Source organism: Mirounga angustirostris, unplaced genomic scaffold (genome assembly GCF_029215605.1).
Source record: "Mirounga angustirostris isolate CCGP_5_RB_7025 unplaced genomic scaffold, mMirAng1.0.hap1 SCAF_11, whole genome shotgun sequence".
In the NCBI taxonomy this organism is placed as follows: Eukaryota; Metazoa; Chordata; class Mammalia; order Carnivora; family Phocidae; genus Mirounga; species Mirounga angustirostris.
Genome location: NW_026991719.1, coordinates 124,408,874 through 124,430,797, shown reverse-complemented (window position 1 = coordinate 124,430,797; position 21,924 = coordinate 124,408,874). Strand labels below are relative to the sequence as shown.

The 21,924-nt window shown below is 37.6% G+C and overlaps 1 protein-coding gene across 1 annotated transcript in view; it reads left to right on the top strand.

The window, feature by feature from the left end:
* The window catches only part of GABRA3 (gamma-aminobutyric acid type A receptor subunit alpha3), a 369,872-nt gene that overhangs the window by 147,804 nt on the left and 200,144 nt on the right, over positions 1 to 21,924 (top strand). Inside the window, exon 3 of the mRNA XM_064574680.1 lies at positions 17,644 to 17,765. Within this exon, the coding sequence (XP_064430750.1) occupies positions 17,644 to 17,765 (122 nt within the window). The remainder of the gene's footprint in view (positions 1 to 17,643; positions 17,766 to 21,924) is intronic.

Genomic DNA, 21,924 nt, shown 5'->3' with positions numbered 1-21,924 from the left:
TTTGATAAAAATCCCATGTGAAGTTATATGGTCCTGGATTTTTGTTTGTTGGAATTTTTTTTGATGACTGATTCAATTTCTTACCTAGTAATCATTCTGTTCAAATTTTCAATTTCTTCCTGCTTAAGTTTTGCTAGGATATATTTTTCTAGGAATTTATTCATTTCTTCTAGTTTGTCCAATTTTTTGGCATATAATTTTTCATAATATTCTTCCTTTCTTTTCTGGACACAGTTGTTTGTATTTCTTCAGTGTTGTTGGTTGGTTGTTATTTCTTCTCTCTCATTTGTCATTTTGTTTCTTTGAATCCTCTGTCTTTTTTTTTTTCTTGATCCAATACCTTTCTTTCCCTCTTCAGCTTCATTATTTTCCACAATTTTACCTTCTATATCACTGATTCATTACTCTAGTTTGTCCATTCTTGTTGTCATGGCATTCCTTTGGGTTTGCATTTTTAATTTGGCCTGACTAGATTTTAGTTCTTTTATCTCTGCAGTAAGGGATTCTCTAGTGTCTTCTATGCTTTTTTCAAGTCGAGATAGTATCTTTATAATTGTTATTTTAAATTCTAGGTCTGGCATACTACTTATATCTGTATTGATTCACTCCCTGGTGGTGAGTTCTACTTCCTGTTTTTTCTTTTGGGGTGAATTTTTCTGTCTTGTCATTTTGTCCAGAAAAGAAAGGAAGAAAGAAAAAACGAACAAAGAAACTAAAAAGCAAAACAAAAAAACAAAGAAAAAAACCCCAAAAGCCCCCCAGATCCTGGGTATGTTTTGGTCTGCTTGTTAAAAGAATCTAGATCCCCAAGTAAAAAAATAAATAAAATGAAAATTGAAAAATAAAAAATACATAATATATATATTAAATTAAATTAATAAATTTTAAAGGGAATTGAAAAATCAGAAAATAAATGAACAAATCATAATAATAAATAATTAAACATAAAAGGAAGCTAGATCCTATTTCCCCTAGAGCTGAATCTTTGCAGCACTCTATGATCAGTAGACTTGGTGGGAGCAAATTGTTTGTGCTTGTCTTCTGGTGGAGGGGCCTGCTGGGCTGATTCTCAGGCTGACTTCTTTCAGTGGAAATGTTTCTCCAGGGCACAGCGGGGCAGGGCTTGCTGTAAGTGGGTTGGGCCTCCACTATGTAGCACTCTTTTGTTCGCTGAAGTCATTCAGTGCTATTGGGTAGGATGAGTATGGTGGCGCCCAGCTCTCTAGTCTCAGAGCTGAAAGTTCAAAACCCCCACTCTTCAGTGAGCCCTCACAGAAGTGCAATCAATCACCTCTCTTTGTGTCCCTGGTTTCCGTCTGAACCCTGCATTCACTCTCCCTGTGTCTGAGCCTTTTTTTTTTTTTTTTAATCTCAGGTGCAGGACTGAGTTTCAAAACTACAAATTTTAGGGACTCCCTTGGTGTGGATCCATCATGTCCCTCTGGGAAAGGGTCTTGCCATGCTTTTGCTGTTTACAGCCAGTCCCAGGAAAGCAGTAGCAGGACTGTGCAGTGGTTCATGGTTTATAGCAAAACAGTGGAGAAAGCCAGCACCAAGACCCTCTGCTCTCAGCTGGCTTCCCTGCTCCTCTGCCTGGTAACAATGCAGCATGTTGGCACCACACATTTTTCTTGTGACCCAGGGGATCCTCAAACCATGCTGTCACTATTGGGATTCTGCCCCACTTTGCTATCTGAGCACCTTTAAGCTAGGCACATCCCCCAGTATTGGACTTCTAAAAGTTCGGATTTTGTGCTCCGCTGCTTATAATACTTTGCAGTAGCCTCTGTATGCAGGCTCCCTCCCTGTTGCCATACTCACAGCTATATCTCCCTCAAGTCAAATGTCCGCACCTCCTACCTTCCAAAATGTGGTCGCTTTTCTACTTGTAGATTTGCAGTTTTGTTCTCTCAGACCTCGGATTGATTTCTCAGGTGTTCAGAATGATTTAATAACTATCTAGCTGTGTTTGAGGGACAAGACAAGCTTAGGGTTCTGGTTCCCCTATTCCTCCACCAATTTTAACTCCTTGCCTCTCGTCTTCCATTTCTGATTTTATTTATTTGAATCCTCTCTCTTGTTTTCTTAATCTGGTTAAAGGTTTGTCAATTTTATCTATCTTTTCAAAGAATGAGCTCTTAGTTTCATTGATCTTTTCTATTGTTTTTCTGGTCTCTAGTTTGTTTTGCTCTGATCTTTGTTATTTCCTTTCTTCTGCTAACATTGGACATAGTTTGTTCTTCTGTATCTCCTTGAAGTATAAAGTGAGGTTGTGTATTTGAGATATTTCTTGTTTCCTAATCTAGGCATTTATCACTATAAATTTTCCTCTTAGAACTGCTTTTGAAGCATCTCATATATTTTGATATGTAATGCTTCCATTTTTCTTTGGTTCAATATTTATTTTTTATTTCCCTTTTGATTTCTTCTTTGACTCATTGGTTGTTCAGAAACATGTTGTTTAATCTCCACTTGAATTTTTCAGCTTTCTTCCTGTTATTGATTTCTAGTTTCATGCTGTTGTGGTTGGAAAAGACAGTTGGTATAATTTCAATATTCTTAAATTTGGAGACATTTTCTGACCTATCATGTGATCTATCTTGGAGAATATTCCATGTGAGCTTGACAAGAATGTATATTCTGCTGCTGCTAGATGGAATATTCTGTATGTATTTTAGGTACATTTGTTCTAAAGTGTCATCCAAATCCATTATTCCTTTATTGATTTTCTTTCTGAATGATGTATCCATTGCTGAAAGTGGAGTATTGTAGTCCCCTACTATTATTGCTTTTCTATTTCTCCCTTCAAATCTGTTAACAATTGTTTAATATATTTAGGTGCTACAATATTGAGTGAGTAGGTGCTTATATTTGGTATATACTCCTGACCAATTGACGTTTTTGTCATTATATAAGGACTTACTTTTTCTATTATTACAGTTTTCGATTTAAAATGTATTTTGCCTTATCTAAGTATAGCTACTCCTGCTCTCTTTTGGTTTCCATTTCCTTGAAATATTTTTTTGCATCCCTTCACTTTCAGCCTGTGAGTGTTCTTAATGCTTAAGTGAGTTTCTTGAATACAGGTTATAGATAATCCATTTTTTATCCATTCAGTCTCTTTGTGTCCAATTTAAACCATTTATATTTAAAGTAATTATTGATAAATAAGGACTTACTATAATCATTTTGTAAATTACTTTCTGATTGTTTTGTTGTTCCTTAGTTTCTTTCTTCCCATCCTGCTATCTTTCTTTGTGAGTTGATAATTTTTTGCAGTGGTTTGCTTTGATTATTTTCTCTTTATCATTTTTGTGTCTATTATAGGTTTTTGCTCTGTGGTTACCAGGAGGCTTTCAAAATATATATTATAATTATCTACTTTAAACAGATAACAGCTTAACTTCAGTGACATAATCAACTTTTATGTATTTACTTGCCCCCCACAGTTTATGTTGATGTTCCAATTTTAATCTTTTTATATTTTGTATCCATTAACATACTATTGTAGCTCTAGCTATTTTGAAAACTTTTATCTATTAACCTATATGCTAGATTTCAAAGTGATTTATACCCCACCAATGTATTATGAGTATTTTGAATTTATATATGTACCTTTACCAGTGAATTTTATACCTTTGTATGTTTTCATATTACTTATTAGGACATTTTTTTTTCATCTTGAAGAACTTCCTTTAGCATTTCTTGTAATTTAGGTCTAGTGGTTATGAATTTCTTCAACTTTTATATGGGACATTTTTCATCTCTCCTTCATTTCCGAATGACAGCTTTGCTGGGGAAAGTATTTTTGGTTCACTTGTATGTGATGATTCTTTTTTCTTTTGCTGCTTTCAAGATTCTCACTTTGCACTGATTTTTGAGAGCTTGATTATAATATGTTTCAGTGAAGATCTCTTTAAGCTGAATTCTGTTTGAGGATCTTTGAGCTTCCTGTACTTGGATGGCCATAACTCTCCCCAGATTTGAGAAGTTTTCAGCCATTTTTCCTTAAATAAATTTCTGTCCCTTTCCCCCCTCTCCTCCCATAATGCAAATATTGTTTCTTTTGATTATGTCCCACAGTTTGTATAGTTTTTTTCCACTCTTTTTCGTTCTAATTTCTTTATTCTCTTCTGACTGGATAATATGAAGAGACCTGTTCTCAAGCTCAAAAATTCTTTCTTCTGCCTGATTAATCTTACTGTTGAAGGTATCTATTGCATTTTTTACTTCATTCATTATATTCTTCATCTCCAGAATTTCTGTTTGGTTCTTTTTATGATTTCTAGATCTTTGTTGAATTTCTCATTTTGTTCATGTATTATTTTCCTGAGTTCATTGATTTGTCTGTCTGTGTTCCAAATCCACTGGGCTTCCTTAAAATCATTATTTTGAATTCTTTTTCAGATAACTCACAGATCTCCATTTCTTTGGACTCATTGCTGGAGTATTATTTTTTTTCCTTTGGTGGTGTCATATTTCCTTGCTTTTTCACGTTTTTGATGGGTTTGCATTGATGTCTGTGGATTTGATGGTGCTGTTACCTCTTCCAGTCTTTTCAAACTGGCTTCATTAATAAAAGACTTTCACCTAGAGGTGGCTGTAAGGGTGCCAGCTGGGTGGGATCCAGCATCTTTGGTTCCTGAGAAGCCACAGTGGTACAGTCTCTATGCTATTCCATTGGCTGAGGTTGCCATTGGCCAGATTATAGGGGTCTTCTGTGGCTAAGCCTACAGGGGCCCTGCAGGTAGTAGTAGCAGGTAGGGCTATTTATATCTTCAGAGGCCAAGGCTGCTGGGGTCTTCCTATTCTTCCCCCTCTCCTTTTATGCCTCTGGGAGGAGGTTCTAGCCAAGAAGATCCTTCCCAGTGCCTGGTTGGGTGTCCTGACACTCAGAGCCCTCAGAACACTATTGGAACCAATGTTTGTCAAATCAGGTCATGTGGAACTACCATAGCACTTGGGTCCTGGGGCATAGGCACAATTGCTGCAGCTATGGCACTAGTGTCTAGGGTGTGGGCCTATGTAGATATCTTATGGAACCAGTACCTATGTCTCATGGGTCCAGGGGTCAGGGTGCTGTACTAGCACAACATGGAGATGGCAGGTCAAAGTTTCAATTGTGGCCTCCATGGGCAGCCACAGAATAGCAGTAGCACAACTTGTGGTGGTCTGTTAAAGCCATCTGTAAGGATTCAGGGAGATGGGCACAACAGTGGCAGCACAGCCTTGACAATGCCAGTTGGGAGCCCTGTGACCTAGGATCTGAGGGATGAAGCTCAAGACAATGGTAGCCTGGTTCTAGCTATAATGGGTCAGACCCCCAACCTGAAACCTTAGGGGTAGGGCTCAGGTCAGCAGTAGCACCCTTGTAGTGATGGTTCAGAGCCTTGATTTAGGACTTGCAGGTGGAGCTCAGTATAGAATCAGCACGGCCCCAGCAACTGGTCAGAGCCACAACCTGCCATGGAGTGGGGAGCATGGGGCTCAGGTCAGTAGTAGCACCCATGGCAATGATGGGTCAGAGGTATGACCAAGAACCCAGGGAGTAGGGTTCAGAGAAGTGAGAGCCTGTCTCAGCAATGACAGTTTAGAGTCTTGACCTGAGATGGGGGTTGGCCAGGGCAGCAGTAGCACACTTTGTAATGACAACCCAGAGCCAAGATGTGGAACCTGGTGGGAGGGGATCAGGGAGAGAACAGCAGGGCCCTAATAATGACTGTCAAAGCACAACTTGTGACCCAGGGGGCAGACTCAGGGCAGTGGAGGCTGCCCTGGTAATGGTGGGACAAAGCCCTGACCTGGGGCCAGGGGTGAGCTAAGAGCAGTGGCAGCTCCACTTTCATATATGATGAAATATTGTGATACCAGTTCTCTGAGAGTAAGGCATAGCAGGGACTGGGGCCCCTGAGGGTAAGTCTCACTTTGACAACAGCTCCAGCCTGGGGAGTAGATGCAGAGTGGGGCACTCGATACTACTCCATCAGCTGGGATCAATATCAGTGAAGACTGTGGGAGACATCTATAGCAAAAGCTGCAAATATCCACAATGGTGAGGCTTCCTATGGTTCTGCTGCTCTCCTCCCTGTGTGGTGAACTTCCTCTGAGGGCATTCTTCTAGATGTGTAGCAGCTCGTGGCTAGGGGACTGGATGACACAGGTAATATACTTCCTTTAGTTTTCTATGTAGACATTCTCGATTTTTGAGCTCCTTGGATATTTGCTGGTTCTTTGTTGTCTAGAGTTTTCCCTGAGTTGTTTTCTCTAATTTAGAGTTGTTTATGGTTCTTGTTAGTTTTCTTCTGGTTTTGTTGGGGGAGATGAGTTTCGGGACATCCTAGCCCTCTATCTTGCTGATGTCACCTTCTGCACAGTAATTTTGAATTTGTTTTATTTGTTTATATTTAAGTTTAGTTTAGTTAACATATACTGTATTATTAGTTTCAGAGGTAGAATTTAGTGATTCATCAGTTGCATACAACACCCAGTGCTCATTACTTCAAGTACCCTGCTTAATGTTCATCACCCAATTACCCCATCCCTCTACCCACCTCCCCTCCAGCAATGCTCAGTTTGTTTCCTATAGTTAAAAGTCTCTTATGATTTTCCTCCCTCTCTGTTTTCATCTTGTTTTACTTTTCTTTCCTTTCCCCTATGTTCATCTGTTTTGTTGCTTAAATTCCACATATGAGTGAAAACATATGGTATTTGCTTTCTCTGACTGATTTGTTTTGCTTAGCATAATACCCTCTAGTTCTATCCACATCCTTGCAAATGGCAAGATTTCATTCTTTTTGATGGCTGAGTAATATTCCACTGTATGTGTGTGTATACACCACTTCTTTTTTATCCATTCATCTGTTGATGGACATCTGGGCTCTTTCCATAGTTTGGCTATTGTGGACATTGCTGCTATAAACATTGGGGTGCATGTGCCCTTTCAAATCACTATGTTTGTATCCTTTGGATAAATACCTAGTAGGGCAATTGCTGGGTCATATGGTGGTTTTATTTTTAACTTCTTGAGGAACCTCCATACTGTTTTCCAGAGTGGTTGCACCAGTTTGCATTCCCACCAACAGTGTAAGACGGTTCCCCTTTCTCTGTATCCTCACTAATATCTGTTGTTTCCTAAGTTGTTAATTTTAGCCATTCTGACTGGTGTGAGATGGTATCTCATACTTTTGATTTGTATTTCCCTGATGCTGAGTGATGTTGAGCATTTTTTCACGTGTCTGTTGGCCATTTGGATGTCTTCTTTGGAAAAGTGTCTATTCATGTTGTCTGCTCCTTTCTTGACTGGATTTTTTTGTTTTCTTGGGTGTTGAGTTTAATATGTCATTTGTGAATATCTTCTCCCATTCTGTAGGTTGCCTTTTAGTTTTGCTGACTATTTCCTTTGATGTGCAAAAGCTTTTTATCCTCATGAAGTCCCAATAGTTCATTTTTGCTTTTATTCCCTTGCCTCCAGTGATTTGTCTAGTAAGAAATTGCTACGGCCAAAGTCAAAGAGGTTGCTTTCTGTGTTCTCCTCTAGGATTTTGATGGATTTCTATCTCACATTTAGGTCTTTGATCCATTTTGAGAAATGTGGTCCAGTTTCATTCTACTGCATATGGCTGTGCAATTTTCCCAACAGCATTTGTTGAAGAGACTGTCTTTTCCATTGGATATTCTTTCCTACTTTGTCAAAGATTAGTTGGCCATAGAGTTGAGGGCACATTTCTGGGTTCTTTATTCGCTTCCATTGATCTATGTGTCTGCATGTGCCAATACCATACTGTCTTGATGATTACATCTTTGTAATACAGCTTGAAGTCCAGAATTGTGATGCCTCCAGCTTTGATTTTCTTTTTCAACATTCCTTTAGCTATTCAGGGTGTTTTCTGGTTCCATACAAATTTTAGGATTGTTTCATCTCTGTGAAAAATGTTGATGGTATTTTGATAAGGATTGCATTGAATGTGTAGATTGCTTTGTGTAGCATAGACATTTTAACAATATTTTTTGTTGCAATCCATGAGTTTGGAATGTTTTTCCATTTCTTTGTGTCTTCCTCAATTTCTTTCATAAGTGTTTTATAGTATTCAGAGTACAGGGTCTTTACCTCTTTGGTTAAATTTATTCCTAGGTATCTTATGGTTTTGGGTGCCATTGTAAATGGGATTGATTCCTTGATTTCTCGTTCTTCTGTTTCATTGTTAGTGTATAGAAATGCAAGTTACTTCTGTGCATTGATTTTATATCCTGCGATTTTGCTGAATTCCTCTATCAGTGTTAGCAATTTTTTGGTGGAATCTTTTGGGTTTTTTACATAGAGTATCATGTCGTCTGCAAAGAGTGAAAGTTTCACTTCTTCTTTGCTGATTTAGATGATTTCTATTCTTTTTGTGGTCTGATTGCTGAGGCTAGGACTTCCAGTGATATGTTGAACAACAGTGGTAAGAGTGGACATCCCTGTCATGTTCCTGATCTTAGGGGAAAAGGTCTCAGTTTTTCCCCAATGAGGATCATATTTGTTGTGGGTCTTTCATATATGACCTTTATGATGTTGAGATATGGTCCCTCTATCCGTACATGCTGGAGGGGTTTTATCGAGAAAGGATGTTGTATTTTGTCAAATGCTTTTTCTGCCTCTATTGAGAGGATCATATGGTTCTTCTTTCTTTTATTAATGTAGTGTATCACATTGATTTGTGAATGTTGAACCACCCCTTCAGCTCAGGAATAAATCCCATTTGGTTGTGGTGAATAATCCTTTTAATGTACTGTTGGAACTGATTAGCTAGTGTCTTGGTGAGAATTTTTGATTCATGGTCATCAGGGATACTGGATTATAATTCTCCATTTTATTGAAGTATTTGTCTGGTTTTGGGATCAAGGTAATGCTGGCCTCATAGATTGAGTTTGGAAGTTTTCCTTCCATTTCTATTTTTTGGAACAATTTGAGAAGGATAGGTGTTAATTCTTCTTTAAATGTTTGGTAGAATTCTTCTGGGAAGCCATCTGACCCTGGACTCTTGTTTGTTGGGAGATTTTTGATTACTGATTCAATTTCTTTGCTTGTTATGGGTCTGTTCAGCTTTTCTATTTCATCTTGTTTCCATTTTGGTAGTTTATATGTTTTTGGAATGCATCTAATTCTTCCAGATTGCCTAATTTGTTGGCATATAAATTTTTCTTAATAGTCTCTTATAATTGTTTGTATTTCTTTGGTGTTAGTTGTGATCTCTCCTTTTTCATTCATGATTTTATTTTTTCTTTTCTTTTTGAATCATCTGTCTAGGGATTTATCAATCCTATTAATTCTTTCAAAGAAGCAGGTCCTAGGTTTTTTGATCTGTTCTATTGATTTTTTGATTTCTATATTCTTGTTTTCTGCTCTATTCTTTATTATTTATCTTTTCCTGCTGGATTTAGGCTTTATTTGCAGTTCTTTTTCCAGATTCTTTAGGTGTAAGTTTAGGTTGTGTATTTGAGACCTTTCTTATTTCTTGAGGAAGGCCTGTATCACTATATCCTTGTCTCTTAGGACTGCCTTTGATGCATTCCAAAGGTTCTGAACTGTCATGTTTTCATTTTCTTTTGCTTCCATGTATTTTTTAATTCATCTTTAATTTCCTGATTGACCCATTCATTCTTTAATAGGATGCTCTTTATCCTCCATGTATTTGTGGTCCTTCCAAATTTTTTCTTGTAGTTGACTTCAAGTGTTAAATTACTGTCGTCTGAAAACATGTATGGACTATCTCAATCATTTTGTACCAGTTGAGACCTAATTTGTGACCCAGTATGTGATCTAATCTGGAGAATGTTCCATGTGCACTTGAAAAGAATTTGTATTCTGCTGCTTTAGAATGAAATGCTCTAAATATATCTGTTACATTAATCTGATCCAGTGTGTCATTCAAAGCCCTTGTTTCATTGTTGATCTTCTGCTTAGATGTTCTATTGCTGTGAATGGGGTCGTAATGTCCCCTACTATTACTGTATTATTATCAATGTGTTTCTTTAATTTTGTTATTAATTGATTTATATATTTGGCTGCTCCCACATTAGGGGAATAAATATTTGCATTTCTAGATCTTCTTGTTTGATAGACTCCTTTTGTTATGATATAGTGTCCTTCTTCATCTCTTATTATAGTCTTTAATTTAAAATCTAGTTTGTCTGATATAAGGATTGCTATTCCAGCTTTCTTTTAATGTCCATTAGCATAATAAATAGTTCTCTACCCCCTCACTTTTTCTTTTTTTTTTTTTTAAGATTTTATTTATTTATTTGAGAGAGAGAGAATGAGAGAGAGCACATGAGAGTGGGGAGGGTCAGAGGGAGAAGCAGACTCCCTGCCGAGCAGGGAGCCTGATGCGGGACTCGATCCCGGGACTCCAGGATCATGACCTGAGCCGAAGGCAGTCGCTTAGCCAACTGAGCCACCCAGGCGCCCCCCCCCTCACTTTCAATATGTAGGTGTCTTTGGGTCTAAAATGAGTCTCTTGTAAGCAGCACATTGATCAATCTTGTTTTTTTTAAAAGTCTATTCTGAAACCCTATGTCTTTTGATTGGACCATTTAGTCCATTTACATTCAGAGTAATTATTGAAAGATATGAAGTTAGTTCCATTGTATTGCCTGTAAAGTTATGTTCTTGTACCTTATCTCTGTTCCTTTTTGGTCTTTGTTACTTTTGAGCTCTCTCTTTCCTCAAAGAGTCCCCTTTAATATTTCTTGCAGAGCTGGTGTAATGTGCACAAATTCCTTAGTTTTTCTTTGTTCTGGAAACTCTATCTGTCCTGTTCTGAATGACAGCGTTGCTGGATAAAGTATTCTTGGCTGCACATTTTCCCCATTTAGCATATTGAATATATCATACTTGTCCTTTCTGGCAGTCAGGTCCCTGTGGACTGGTCTGCTGCCAGCCTTGTTTCTACCCCTGTAGGTTAAGGACCTCTTGTCCTAAACTGCTTTCAGTATTTTCTATCTGTAATTTGCAAGCTTCAGTATGTAGAGGTGTTGACCTTTTTTTGTTGATTTTGAGGGGGGTTCTCTGTGCCTCCTGGACTTGAATGCCTGTTTCCTTCCCCAGATTAGGCAAGTTCTCAGCTATAATTTGTTCAAATAAAACTTCTGCCCCCTTCTCCCTCTCTTCATCTTCTGGAACCCATATTTTCCAGATATTATTTCACTTTTCAGATTTGAATTCTTGAAGTCTCCCTTTGTGATCCAGTAGTTGTCTCACTCTCTTCAGCTTCCTTATTTTCCATCATTTTATCTTCTATATCACTGACTCGTTTGCTTCATTTATCCTTGCTTTCTGAGCCTCCATTTGGGACTGCATCTTAGTAATAGCATTTTTAATTTTGGCCTGATTATATTTTAGTTCTTTTATTTCTATAGTAAGGGATTCTCTAGTGTCTTCTATGCTCTTTTCAAGCCCAGCTAGTGTCTTTATAATCGTTGTTTTAAATTCTAGTTCAGACATCTTACTTATATCTGTATTGATTAAATCCTTGGCAGTTGGTACTACCTCCTGTTCTTTCTTTTGGGGCAAATTTCTCCGTCTCATCATTTTGTCCAGAAAAGAATAGAAAAGAGAGAAAAGACAGCAATAACAACAACAACAGAAAAAAAAAGAAGAAAACAAAAACAATAGAAAATAAGAAGAAATCAAACAAGAAACAAAACAGAACAAAATATAAAACTAGATTCTGAGTGTATTTCGGTCTGCTTGTTAAAAGAAACTAGATCCCCAAATATGAAAGAAATACTTATATGCATACAAAATAAAATAAAATACAATGAAAGGAAACCAAAAATACTATATATATGTATAAATAATATACATGTATAGTATATATGTATGTATATATATATGCATATATATACATATTTATACATATATAGTTTTACATATACTATATATATATTTATAAATACTATATAATAGTATATATAAAAAATAAAAAATTAAAGAAATAAAAAGTAGCTGGAAAAAAATACAAGTGAAAGACTAGAGAATAAAAAAAAAAAGCCACAATGCTATATGTTTTCCTCCAGAGCTGAAGCTTTGCAGTTCTCTGTGATCAGTAAACATGGGGATAGCCAGTTGTTCCTGCTGGTCTTCTGGGGGAAGGGCCTGTTGTGCTGATTCTCAGGGGCCCTTGCACTTCTGAAAATGTGCCTCCCTTGCCAGGGGGCCAGACTCAGTGTAAGCAGCTCTGGATACCACTATGTGGTGCTGTTTTGCTCCTTAAAGGTTTTCAGCCTGGATGGGCAGAATGAAAATGGCAGCACCCTGATGTCTAGCCCAGGAGTTGAAACTATGTGCCCCCCACTCTTCAGTGAGCCCTCACAGAAAAGCAGGCAATCACTCTTGTCTCCTTGGTTTCTGTCTGAACTGTATTCACCCATCCTGTGACTGAGCATTTTTATTCAGCCACACAACTGAGTTTCAAGTCTCAAAATTTTCCAGACTCCTCTGGCATGGACCCAAGCTGTTCCTTCCAGGGGAGGGGGGGAGCCTCACTATGTTTCTGCCTTTTGCTGCGCCCCTGTCTAGAGACACAGTCTAGAGGACCTAGACTCACTGTTTTCAGCTGGCTTCCCCACTTCTGGGAGCTCTGCTGCACTCAGACACCTCAATTCTTCTTGTGACCCTGGGGAACCTTAGACCACTGTTATATGTGGGATTCCACCCCACTTCACCACCTGAGCACCTTTAAGCTATGGATGTCCTCCACTGTAGCAGACTTCTAAAAGTTCCAATTTTTCACTCTGTTGTTTATAATACTTTGCAGTAGCCTCCTTAAGTTGGCTCCTTCCCCTCTGCTGTATCCTCTGACATAGCACTCCAGATTCAAGTCTCTGCACCTCCTACCTTCCAAAAAGTGGTCACTTTTCTATTTGTAGAATTGCAGCTTTTGTTTTCTCAGATCTCCAGTTGATTTTCAGGTGTTCAAAATGATTTGATAACTAGCTGAATTCAAGGGACCAGATGAACTTAGGGTTCCCTACTCCTCCACCATCTTAACTCCTTAAATTTGTTTTATTTTTAAAAATCTGTTCTCCCCCAGAAGATATACAGTATTAGGGACAATGATATCCTTTTAATGAAGTAAATTTCTCTTCTCTTTGGGTTGCTGTATGAACTGTATCAGCAGCTCCATCTGTGCCTCTCCTGCCCCCCCCAACATAAATATACCTAAGACCTCAATGTAGTTGAAATAATGCTGTTACTACCACTATGCTGGGTTTAATCCCAGGATGTTTAATGATTTTAATATTGTTCCATAGCATAGAAGTGCCTGTATTTCTTTTTTTATATTAATACATTTATTGAGGTATATTTCCTTGAACAGAAATTATTTTTTAAAGGCTAAGAAGGTTTAATTATACATTTTTAATTTGAAATATAGTTGGCATACAATGTTATATTAGTTTCAGGTGTACAACATAGTGATTTGAGAGTTCTATACATTAAGCTATGCTCACCAGGATATAGTTACCATTTGTCACCATGTAATATTATTAAAATGTATTGATTATATTCCCTCTGCTGTACTTTTTATCCCCATGACTTATTCATTTTATAACTGCAAGTATGTACCTCTTAACCCCCTTCACCTATTTTTTCCATCCCCACACCCCTTTCCCGCCTGCAACCACCAGTTTGTTCTCTGTATTTATGCTTCTGTTTCTGTTTTTTTGTTTGTTCACTTGTTTTTCATTAGATTTCATATATAAGTGAAATCATATGATATTTATCTTTCTCTGTCTGACTTATTTCACTTAGGCCCATGCCCACTTCAGCTCCAACCATCTTGCCAGGGTGCCCTTTGTATGGAATGCCCTGAGAAACCCTCCCCCAGCTTACTCCCACTTCAGCTGTCTTGCCAGGGTGCCATCTGTATGGAGAGCCACAGGACTCCCCTCTGGCTCATGCCCACTTCAGTTCCAGATACCCTACTAAAGTGGCCCCAGCTCTGAGTGTCCTGGGATTCCCAGCCCACACCCCCTAGAGCACCAGCCAGCCAGCCAAAGCCATCAGGCCCATGCAGTCTATAAAGGGGACATCCCTACCCAAGGACATTCCTTCAAATTTAGAAGTAGCTATTCCACCTAATTTATGGACACTAACACAGAAAGTCAAGCAAAATGAAGAGACAGAGGAATATGCTCCAACTGAAAGAACAAGATAAAACTTCAGAAAAATGACTAAATTAAAAGTGCCTGTCTTGCAAAGGTGTCTCATTACATTTTCAGAAGTTGGTGAGGATGGCAGAGAAACAACCTCAGTGTTTATGGAGCTTTACCATTTATGAAGCAAATTTTTATTTATTATCTTATTTGTTTCTTCCAAAAACTTTCTAAGATAGGATATTATTATCCCCATTTTACATGTAAGGAAATAAGTCACACAATCAGTTAGTGGCAGAGCCAGGACTAAAACTCTGTTCATTCTCTATGGACTTAGTACTATTCCACCTTTAGATCTAAAAAATGACTAAGCTTGCCTTACCTATACATAGCATATTAGTAACATTATTTTCATGTTTAAATGATGGATTATTAATATTAAATCTAATTGGTAATAACAGATATGAGGCAAAATAGGCATGGGCACATCAATTTTTATCAACTTAATAAGCATGTGGCTTTGAACAATTTCTTTCTCTTATCAGTGTCTTAGGTTTTTCATCTGTAAAGTGGGAAAAAATTATTGTATGATCTCTAAGGCTCTCCATAATGCTGACATACCATGAGTCTTTGTTGTTCCCCTAAACTACTTTGGATTAGAACAAACTACAGAATTTTCATCTTGTTGCAGTTGAATTACTGAAGAGAGAATTCTGACTTGGGTTTTAGATTAAACCTTCCAGCTCTCCATACAATAATTTAGTGCACACTAGGAGAAAAAATGATTAGTAGCCAAGTACAAAATCACAGTGAAACCTATTGAAAGTTGTTTTGGAGTGATATTTAATAGCATTGATTTTTTTTTTTTTACTTAAAAGTTTATAAGTTATTAGTGTAGAATGCTGCTAGCATAATCAACACATCAGCAAGGAATGGAAATGCATTGTCATGGAAGTTAGTATTTCAGTAAGAGAGATGGCATAGTATATAGTATATCTCATATTCAATAATTCTAGTTCCAAATTTTAGCTTTCCCATTAACACTCAGGGCAGTTAAAAAATTATGTTCAGGGGCTTTAGAATTCCCATCTATCAATCCACCTGGAGTGAATAGAATCTCTGAAGCCCTTTATAGCTAATTTATAACTCTGTGAGGATTCTCCTTTCTATCTGCTTTAAACAATCAAGGAAATTGTTTTTAACTCAATTTATAGATCTATATCCCAGAAATTGAATTAAGCTAACCAGGGTTAAGAGTCCCCACAGTGAAAGTTAAGGGATAATGAGTAAGTGGTGTGAACAAAATCAATTGAGCCTCTCTCTCCACAGCCTATGTAAGGTGGATTCAGAATATTGGTGGATTGAGCTAAGTGTGGGCTTCACCTGAAGGGTGTCTGTATTTATCTCTTCAACATGTTAATGTCAGTTTGTTAGCCCTGCAGTATAGTTCCCTCCTTTCTTCCCCCTCCCTAGTGAGGTATCTGTATCACTTCTAGTGCTCTGTCCACTAACCCAGCCAATCATCTCTATTCTTCACTGGGTTCTAGTGCCTCTCTGGCCAAAGTTTTCTTTATGTCTTTTGGCTGATGGGGGTGCCAATATTTTTTGTTACTATTTGCATTTGAATAATGCATTCAAGTGCATACAGTACTATTTCAAAAAAGAAAAAAACAAACTGTGAATACTTCCAGATATTAAACATTAAGCCTGGCAATCTTAATATATTATTAATATTAATACAACATATCTGTGAAGTTATTTTGATTTTAAAGATGAGAAAGCTATTACTAGAGGTGTTATATGACTTGCCTAAGGTCACACTAATAAATTCAAATGTATGTCTCTAGACTCTTTAAGCCAAGTTCCCTTTTTCCTTCCATGTATATCTATGTTATCATTTGATTCTCTCGGCAACCCTGTAAGCAAGGGAAAGATTACTCACCTTGTTTTACCTTTTTTATGCTCTATCACAATACCTAAACAGTTAGAGGCACATAGTTGATGCTCAATAAAGATGTATTAAATGATTAAGTGAATTGAATTAGGCTGACGAATTAAGGAAATTGAGGTCTAAAATGACTTTTCCAAGGTTATCTGCTGGAGTGGCAGTTTAGAGTGAGAACTGTTCACTTTTGATGTTTTTATTCTGTAGACTTTTCTCAGGGTCTTTTTCATAAAAGGAACCTTTGTAGCCACTAAGAATAAATATTTGTGGGAAGACATATTGACTCTCTCTTAGGACTCCTTCTCAACTGTTATTTTATGTTTTTTATAGACTTGACTAACAGGTTGGTAGGAACAGTTATATCTATTAATGGAAACCTTCTGGGTCCTAGGTAAGAATAGATACAATAGTGTAACTTGCTTAATGGTCTACTGCAAATCATGAATACAGCTGGCAGTAGAACCCGGGATTCCTGACTCCTAATTTATTAATTGATTCTACACTATGCTTCTTGATCCTTGGCAACAGCCATCAGTTTCACTATACCCTCTTTTCTCCTAAACTATGCAGAGAGTGTCATTTTTAGTCCTGTGAAACCACAACAAGCCCCTCCTCACAAAGTGAAAATATCAGTCAGCCTGGACCTGAATTAGGTGGTTATCAAAGTGCCTAGTGCTTGGAAAGACTTACAGAAGGCATCCAAACTGGAGAATCAGGAGGTAGCTGAGGGTCAATAGAAAATTATAAAACTTGGATTCTAGTCCTATTTTAGCCTCTCACTAGCAATATGATTGGGGCAAATTTGGTGGTGTCCTCTTTGAGCTTATTTCCCCATGTATAAAATGAGAAAAATTAGAGAATCTCCTAAGAGTCCTGGTAGATTTAACATTTAATGGAGTACTATTGTTTTGTTGCCCTATCTCCATAGGGTGGTAGGTAGGTAGACTAAATGCACTTCAACAATCTGGCTCTGTTGCTCTGTGAACCTATGCTTCTCTAGGCTAGAAGGGGGATAAGTTCTTTGTAACACAATTTTCCTTTTTTAATTTTGTAGACTGTTCATTCATGCAGCAAAATTTGGTGAATAACTTCTTTATAAAGATGTATTTATTTATTTTGTGTTGGGGGGGACAAAGGAGAGAGAGTCCTAAGCAGACTCCATTGAGCATGGAGTCCAACCCGGGACTCAATCTCATGACCAAGAGTTGGACACTTAACTGACTGTGCCACCCAGGTGCCCTTTGGTGAATAACTTTATGATGGGTACTGTTCACAGGCACATTCTGTTAATTTCTGCTTGTGTTTCTTCACTACTGGGTTGGAGCTGGAGCATGTTTGGTTAACCTCTTGAGAAAGCTGGAGTAAGGCCTCAAGTATAGTGACTACCACCTGCCTTTTACACAGATAATCATTGTGATGAATAGGAAGTGCTGATTTGGTTAAGATAACGGGCTATTTATTTGGCCCACTCTATTGATTGAAGTCTTCTTAAAGTAATTACACATGTAATTGTTTCCTATGAAGAATATTATTTTTTATCTCTTTTTCTTCCACTGTCTCAGACTCTCTCCTAAGCACGCCCCAGATATTCCTGATGACAGCACGGACAACATCACCATATTCACCAGAATTTTAGACCGTCTTCTGGATGGCTATGATAACCGACTACGACCTGGGCTTGGAGGTCAGTTACTATTTTAAGATCATTTTCTTGGTTATTGTCATCTAAAAAGATTCTTAAGGTACCTTCAACACTCTATTGACCAGTGTGTTTAGTGCAAAGTTGGGTTTCATCCTTCTGAGCACTAGAAATTAGTTCTAACCCTTCATTTTATGGTCAATCTCCCTGGTATGGTTTTGGAAAATTCTGAATTTTACTTAGCTAAATGCTTATAGGGTATTATACCACAAAATTTGGCCAAGCCCATTTCTGGTAACAAAATACCAATCCCTGCCTGAACAGGAGGTGTGGCCCAGGCATATCTGGGAAGCATGCTTTTGTTGTCAAAACCCTGAGCACATATCAGCCTGAAATTCCAGTGAGGAACAACCTGCTGGCTAGGTGAGATCTTAGTTGGCCATTAGTTTAGTATGATCAGCAATATGATCACAATGAGATAAATGCATTATAATATATGATGGGCTGTACTGAAATGGCAAGTATGCAGATGTATGAATTTAATTTTTTTCCTGAACCATTTGAGAACTAGTTGCCGATATCATACCCCTTTGTCCCTAAATACTTCAATGTGCATTTTCTTAGAACAAAGTAATTTACAAAACTAATCCTTCACTGTGCAAAGCCTTTTATCTTGATGAAGTCCCAATAGTTCATTTTTGCTTTTGTTTCCCTTGCCTCCAGTGATGTGTCTAGTAAGAAGTTGCTACAGCCAAAGTCAAAGAGATTGCTGCCTTTGTTCTCCTCTAGGATTTTAATGGTTTCCTGTCTCACATTTAGGTCTTTCATCCATTTTGAGTTTATTTCAGTGTATGGTGTAAGAAAATGGTTCAGTTTTGTTCTTCTGCATGTTGCTGTCCAGTTTTCCCAACACCATTTGTTGAAGACACTGTCTTTTTTCCATTGGATAGTCTTTCCTGCTTTGTCAAAGATTAGTTGACCATATAGTTGTGGGTCCATTTCTGGGTTGTCTGTTCTGTTCCATTGATCTATGTGTCTGTTTTTGTGCCAGTAGCATACTATCTTGATGACTATAGCTTTGTAATATAGCTTGAAATCTGGAATCATGATGCCTCCAGTTTTGTTTTTCTTTTTCAGAATTTTTTTGGCTATTCCAGGTCTTTCATGGTTCCATACAAATTTTAGGATGTTTTGTTCTAGCTCTGTGAAAAATGCTGGTGGTATTTTCATAGGGATTGCATTAAATGTGTAGATTGCTTTGGGTAGTATAGACATTTTAACAATGTTTGTTGTTCTACCCTATGAGCATGGAATGTTTTTCTATTTCTTTGTGTCCTCTTCAGTTTCTTTCATAAGTGTTCATTAGTTTTCAGTGTACAGATCTCTTAACTCTTTGGTTGGGTTTATTCCTACGTATCTTATTGTTTTTGGTGCCATTGCAAATGGGATCGATTCCTTGATTTCTTTTTCTGCTGCTTTGTTATTGGTGTATAGAAATGCAACAGATTTCTGCACATTGATTTTGTATCCTGCAACTTTGCTGAATTCATGTATTCTAGCAATTTTTTGATGGAGTCTTTTGGGTTTTCCACAGAGAGTATTGTGTCGTCTACAAAGAGTGAAAATTTGACTTCTTCCTTGCTGATTTGGAAGCCTTTTATTTCTTTTTGTTGTCTGATTACTGAGGCTAAGACTTCCAGTACTATTTTAAATAGTAATAGTAAGAGTGGACATCCTTGTCTTGTTCCTGATTGTAGGTGAAAGGCTCTCAGTTTTTTTCCCATGGAAGATGATATTTGTTGTGGGTCTTTCATATATGGCCTTTATGATGTTGAGGTATGTTCCTTCTATCCCTATTTGTTGAGCGTTTTTATCAAAAAACGATGCTGTATTTTGTCAAATGCCTTTTCTGCATCTACTGGGAGGATCATATGGTTCTTGTCTTTGTTAATGTGGTGTATCATGTTAATTGATTTGCAGATACTGAGCCACACCTGCAGCACAGGAATAAATCCCACTTGATAGTGGTGAATAATTATTTTAATATACTGTTGGATTGGATTAGCTAGTATCTTGGTGAGAATTTTTGCTTCCATATTCATCAGGGATATTGGCCTGTAATTTTCTTTTTTAGTGGGGTTTTTGTCTGGTTTAAGGATCAAAATAATGCTGACCTCATTGAAGGAGTTTTCCTTCCATTTCTAATTTTTAAAACACTTTCAGAAGAATAGGTATTAACTCTTCTTTAAATGTTTGGTAGAATTCCCCTGGGAAGCCATCTGGCCCTGGACTCTTGTTTGTTGGGAGATTTTTGATTATTGCTTCAATTTCTTTGCTGATTATGGGTCTGTTCAAATTTTCTGTTTTTTTTCCTGTTTCATTTTTGGTAGTTTTTTTTTTAATTTAAATTCAATTAGCCAACATATTACTTGAAACTAATGTTAATGAAACTAACATCATTAGTTTCAGATGTAATGTTCAATAATTCATCAGTTGCTTATAAAACCCAGTGCTCATCACATCACATGCCATCTTTAATGCCCATCCCCCAGTTGCCCCATCCCCCACTCACCTCCCCTTCAGCAACCCTCAGTTTGTTTCCCAGAGTCCAGAGTCTCTCATGGTTTGTCTCCCTCTCTGATTTCTTCCCATTCAGTTTTCCCTCCCTTCCCCTATGATCCTCTGCACTATTCCTTATATTCCACATATAAGTAAAACCATATGATAATTGTCTTTCTCTGATTGACTTCTTTCTTTTTTTTTTTTTAAAGATTTTATTTATTTATTGGACAGAGAGAGACACAGCGAGAGAGGGAACACAAGCAGGGGGAGTGGGGGAGGGAGAAGCAGGCTTCCCGTGGAGCAGGGAGCCCGATGCGGGGCTTGATCCCAGGACCCTGGGATCATGACCTGAGCCGAAGGCAGACACTTAACGACTGAGCCACCCAGGCGCCCCATCTGATTGACTTATTTCACTTAGCATAATCCCCTCCAGTTCCATCCATGTCATTGTAAATAGTAGGTATTCATCCTTTCTGATGGCTGAGTAATATTCCATTGTATATATGAACCACATCATCTTTATCCATTCATCTGTTGAAGGACATCTCGGCTCCTTCCACAGTATGGCTATTGTAGACATTGCTGCTCTGGACATTGGGGTGCAGGTGCCCCTTCATTTCACTGCATCTGTATCTTTGGGGTAAATACCCAGTAATGCAATTGCTGGGTCATAGGGTAGCTCTATTTTTAACTTCGTGGGGAACCTCCATACTGTTTTCCAGACTGGCTATACCAACTTGCATCCTCACCAACATTTGTTGTTCCCTGTCTTCTTAATTTTAGTCAGTTTTGGTAGTTTATATGTTTCTAGGAATTTATCCATTTCTTCAGAATGCCCAATTTGTTGGCATATAATTTTTTCTTAATATTCTCTTATAATTGTATTTCTGTGGTGTTGGTTATGATCTCTCTTTCATTCATGATTTTATTTATTTGAGTCCTTTCTCTTTTTGATGAGTCTGGCTAGTGGTTTATCAATGAAAATTAGCAATTTTGTTAATTCTTTCGAAGAACCAGGTACTAGTTTCATTGATCTGTGCTACTGTTTTTTTTTTTTATTTATATATCATTTATTTCTGCTCTAATCTTTATTATTTCCTTTCTTCTGCCGGTTTTAGGCTTTATTTGTAGTTCTTTTTCAGCTCCTTTAAGTGTAAAATTAGGTTGTGTATTTGGGACTTTTCTTGTTTCTTGAGGAAGGCCTGCAACACTATATAATTCCCTCTTATGACCACCTTTGTTGCATCCCAAAGGTTTTGGATTGTCGTGTTTTCATTTTCTTTTGCTTCCATATATTTTAAAAACTTTCCTCTTTAATTTCCTGGTTGACCCATTCATTCTTTAGTAGGATGTTCTTCAACCTCCCTGTACTTTTGGTCTTCCCAGAATTTTTCGTTTGGTTGACTTCAAGTTTCATAGTGTTGTGATCTGAAAATATGCATGGTATGATCTTTTTGTACTTGTTGAAGGCTGATTTGTGACCCAGTATGTGATCTATTCTGGAGAATGTTCCATGTGCACTCGAGAAGAATGCATATTCTGCTGCTTTAGGATGAAATGTTCTGAATATATCTGTTAAGTCCATCTGATCCAGTGTGTCATTCAAAGCCATTGTTTTCTTGTTGATTTTTGGCATAGATGA